The sequence below is a fragment of the Arachis ipaensis genome, chromosome B01, assembly GCF_000816755.2.
Source record: "Arachis ipaensis cultivar K30076 chromosome B01, Araip1.1, whole genome shotgun sequence".
NCBI lineage: Eukaryota > Viridiplantae > Streptophyta > Magnoliopsida > Fabales > Fabaceae > Arachis > Arachis ipaensis.
In genome coordinates, this window is record NC_029785.2 from 23,152,814 (window position 1) to 23,157,583 (window position 4,770).

Here is a 4,770-nt window from a genome sequence, read left to right on the forward strand (position 1 = left end):
CTTGCTTTGGCCCCAAGTTTGATTTTTGAACGTTAACAGAGCACTATCATGTTTACTTTCTTCATTTTGTTCCAAATTAGTGCTTGTAACATAGAGAATTTCTTCAACATGATTCAACGAAGCACGAATGCGGAAATCTCATTTTTGTGATTTGCTCTTGGATGTGATCTTTGCCTTTTTGCTATAGCCCTTTGACCTTCTCTTCTTGCTTGAAGTTGGAAACCTCCTTTTATGTTCTTCAATTTTCTCTAGCTCCGAGCTTCCTTTTTTTTTCTTTTGTTTCAGAGTTCACGTAGTGTGATGCGAAAGAAAAGAGAGAGTTTGGTTCAGTGGTTAAGATGTGGTGTGCTTCAAATTAAATGAAATTGAATTACCTAGTTAGTAACTAAGTGGAGTGAATGAATTTGGGTGTGGACCACCATTTGAGCTTAGGTTTGGTTTTAGGCAGATTTCTTGCTTTTCTTTTATATGGTTCAACAACTTAATGAATCAAGGTTTGTTCAAGTTGAATTTGATATTGGGCTTGAGTGTGTGGACTAGTTTCAGTTAAATTAATTCTTGCACACTAAACAAAACGAATCACACAAACGATTGGATAATAATCCAATAATGTTTAGTCATCATCTTGATCATAATTTAGTTCTATAAACTCAACCGTATTCGATGAACGGATAAATACACTCAAGGATTTTTTGTCGGTGAACTTTACACCTCTCTTTTGTTTTTATGAATAAATTAAAGCAATGCACTAGCACTAAAAAACTCTTCTTTTCACTAGCCATTGTAAAAATGACACTCTTCTAAACAATTAGCTTCACTTAGTATATATATAGAGTCGTAGCTCTTCATAAACTGTGGTTAGAGTAGAGCGATTTATGTACAAACTTAACTCTTTATAAACTATAATAGGGATTTTACGGTTTATGTGTATTTATAAAAAGTAATAGGATTTATACGGTTTATATAAAGTTGTAATAGGACTCATATATAATGAGTTTGAAACGGTTGTATTTGCGTAAATATAAACTCTAATTATTTTATTTTAGTAAATTATCCAATATATTATATTTCTAAATTTATTTTAAAAATATAAATTTTGATTAAAATTAAACCCGCCAATATATAATAATATTTAAATATATCTAAATCTATTTCAAAAAATATTTTTTATTTTTAATTAAAATACAATTGAATATAAGAAGTACATGTAACAAATATCGAATTAATATGGTGTCCGAAATGTATCACGCTTACACTACACGTCAAATTATCAACATGATGTCATGATGTCCCTGCTTCATATATTACAATGATCTCAATACATGCAACGCTTTCAGCAACTTGACTTGAATCGATTTTTTTCATGAAGTTCGGTTTCAATGATGATCAGTCCATTTAGGAATAACCATTTTTTACACCAGTATTTGGTCAATATGGGTGATTGGTTGTAGACTTATAAGAGATATCAGTATAAAATTTTGAAGACTAGTCAACAGATTGATACAACTAGCGTGAATGTAAAATAATTAAAATCACTTCCAGGCAAAATAGGAAAAGCAAGACTTCTAAATTATGTTGCCAACAGTAGAATGGGACTCAATGCCAGTGTAGTGTGGTCACATGTTCTTTAATGATTATAACGGTGTACTTGTACTAATCAACAACCCAGACAAATTTCTCCACCCTAGCCAATTTGCCATTTCCCCCAGGCAACAAACACAACGACCCAAACTATAAAAACATAGGTCCCACCTACAAATTAATTTAAAGCTGCTTTTCTTTTCTTTTTTCATTCACTAGATTCAAACAAATAAAAATATTAATATATTATATTTATAAAATTATAAAATTTTATTTTTTTCCTAACAACTTAAAACCAACTAATTGAGATTGGGCTTCCAACCACAGTTTTCCCATCCGTCCATTCTAACCGTCCAAAGGCATTACCATGTGGGGACGCACCAGATGAAGTGAACGTTACTGTATACGACTTTTTCTCCCCCTCTTTGAAGCTCAACACCTGCGGCACAATCGATACCTTCACCAATGGGGAATCTGACGTCACAGAAGCCTTGAACGTTGCTGCGGGTCCCACGTTAGTGAGGGTCCTCGTGTGCTTCACCGCACCCGTTGATGATTCAAACACCACACCAAACGAAGGATAATTGAGATCGGTCACACTGTAAGCCTTTCCCGCGTCGCACTTGAAATTTCTTCTCGCAACGCTTTGGATCTCACCTTCGGTGTAGTTCAAAGCACATAAGAAGCCTAGGTAGTCTTCAGGGGTTAGATCATAGACGAGTCCAGGATTAAGGGCCGCCACGGGGTCCACGTGTCCAGATCCGTGATCGAACGGAGTAGATGGCTTTCCGGTGGCGCTGTCTTGTAATTTTTGGCCGTTCTTGTAAGCCGTGTATGCCGTTGTCATGAGAGCCGACCGAACCGCAGCTGGGCTCCATTCAGGATGAGCCGATTTGACCAGCGCAGCTAAGCCACTCACGTGAGGACACGACATTGAAGTGCCGGAGATGATGTTGAAGTCCACGCGCCTGTTATCAACGGCTAAGCCTGTGGGACCCACCGCCCTGGACCAACCCGCTAAGATGTTGACACCCGGTGCGATCAGATCAGGCTTCAAGATCTGTTGCGTTAAACCATTGGGGCCACGGGAACTGAACGCCGCCACCACCGGCGACGGCTGGATCCCTACCTTAGTCCCTTCAAAATCGATCTTCACGGTTGGCTTAGCGTCAGTAAAAAGATACTTCTTGACGGCGTCTCCGGCTTTCTCACCTACCGCCGTCGCCGGAAGTAGGTGCGCGTCAGCCACAAGCTCTTCGCCGTTGGCAGCGGTGTTAGCCAGCACCATTCCCAATCCTCCAGCAGCCTTCACCACAGCACCTTTCTGAACCCTGGCGCTAACTCCTCTTTCACACAACACGATTTTCCCGGCAACTTTCTCCGGCGATAGTGTTCCCACCATGCACAAGTTTCCATTCGTCGCGTTGCTTGCATTGCCAGCGTAAACAAACGGTAATGGAGAATCAGGTAAAGCGTTACCTCGATACAAGGAAACACCAGAGAAGTTGAGCCCGTTACCGAGGCTAACGTACGCCGGAAAATCACGATCAAGTGTACCCGCGCCCACGGTAGTGATCCATGGTGCCACATTGGAGAGACTCGAAGGACTGGGACCAGCGTTTCCAGCAGAACAAGAAATTAGAATCCCTTTCTCCATTGCAGCGAAGGATCCAATTGCAACACTGTCTCTGTAATAATCAGAGCTTCCACCACCAAGGGACATAGAAAGAACGTTAACGTTATCCTGAATGCCCCTATCAATGGCGGCGAGAATATCAGAGCTGAAACACCCTCCGATCCAGCATACTTTGTATGCCGCGATTCTAGCGCGCGTGGCCATCCCACGCGCCGTCCCCTGTGCGTAGCCAAAGAGGCTGGCGCCAGTTACAACAGATCCCGCGGCGGTGCTGGCGGTGTGGGTCCCGTGGCCGTCATCGTCGCGAGGGGACTTAGACTCTTTAGTCACATCGATTGGACCTAGCATGGCTTCGTAGCCTTTGGCGAAGAATCTCGCTCCTATGAGTTTTCTGTTGCAGTTAGAGGCAGTGAAGTTGGTTCCAGTTTCGCACGTGCCTTTCCACGTGCTGGGAACGGGTCCGAGCCCAGTGTCGTCAAAGCTCTTGCTCTCTGGCCAAACACCGGTGTCGAGAACTCCGACGATGACGTCACTGGAGGAATCCGACGCCGGAAAAAGATCCGAGCTCTTGTCAAGGCCCAGGAACAACGGAGTCCTCGTGGTGTGGAGTTCGTACTTTGTCTCCGGAAGCACGGCGAGGACACCGTCCTGTGCCTCTAACAAACGAGCTTCCTCCTCCGTTAACCTGGTGGAGTACCCATGGATGGCGTTCTCGTAGGTGTAAAGCATTTCCGCCGATTCGGAAACGGATTTGAGAGAGGAAGCGTACCACTCGGCGTGGTGCTCGAAGCTCTCCGGCATCTGAGATTTCGCCACGTGGACTATGTAGGTGGTCTTCTTGTTCGCCGAAGTTGCCCCATGGCAGAGAGCAACAAAGAGAAGTAAGAACACTGCAAGAGACGCTTTACGAGGCGTGCCCATTTTTCTGTGTTTTGATGAGTAAAGTAGCAATGGAATAGAAATAAGAGGGAGAAGCAGGTTTTTTATGTGTGTGTGATTGTGGTGTGAAAAAGGGAAGCGGTGGGTGGTTGTCTGCTTCTCTTGAATTATTGCATTGGAGACAAAAAGCAGGAGGAGGAAAGAGAAAATGAGTGAGTGATGAGTGGGGAAATTGTAGTAGCTGTATCCTGTATGTGTAGTAGTGTAAGACAATTGGGCCTTGCTTTCGCATGTGCGTTTACCACCGTTTCTTTCTCCACTACTGCAAGCCCATCACTTGAGAGTGTCCCGTCATTTTATTTTAGAGCACTGATAGGATTATTTATCAACTATATCCAATAACTATAAAATATCTTTCCTTCTCATCTTTAATAAACTATCCAATAATCATAATATTGTAATGTAGTTATGTGGTTTATCGAGAGAGGAGGGTTAATGGTGGTAGTGGGAATGATGATGAGAATATTTTGAGATTTTTGAATAACTTTTTAATATTTTTGTCATATAAAATTCGTTATATATTTTTATGAGTAGTTTTATTCGTATTTTGAATATTCATAGATAAATTTTTTTATGTTTTCCTTATTATAATTTTTTTTTTGTTCGATATGATT

General features: G+C 41.8%; 1 protein-coding gene across 1 annotated transcript; it reads right to left on the minus strand.

The window, feature by feature from the left end:
- LOC107627449 (subtilisin-like protease SBT1.7) lies at nt 1,850–4,480 on the minus strand. The gene has a single exon (XM_016330285.2). The coding sequence runs from the start codon at nt 4,136–4,138 to the stop codon at nt 1,871–1,873; it is 2,268 nt and encodes a 755-aa protein (XP_016185771.1). The 5' UTR covers nt 4,139–4,480; the 3' UTR covers nt 1,850–1,870.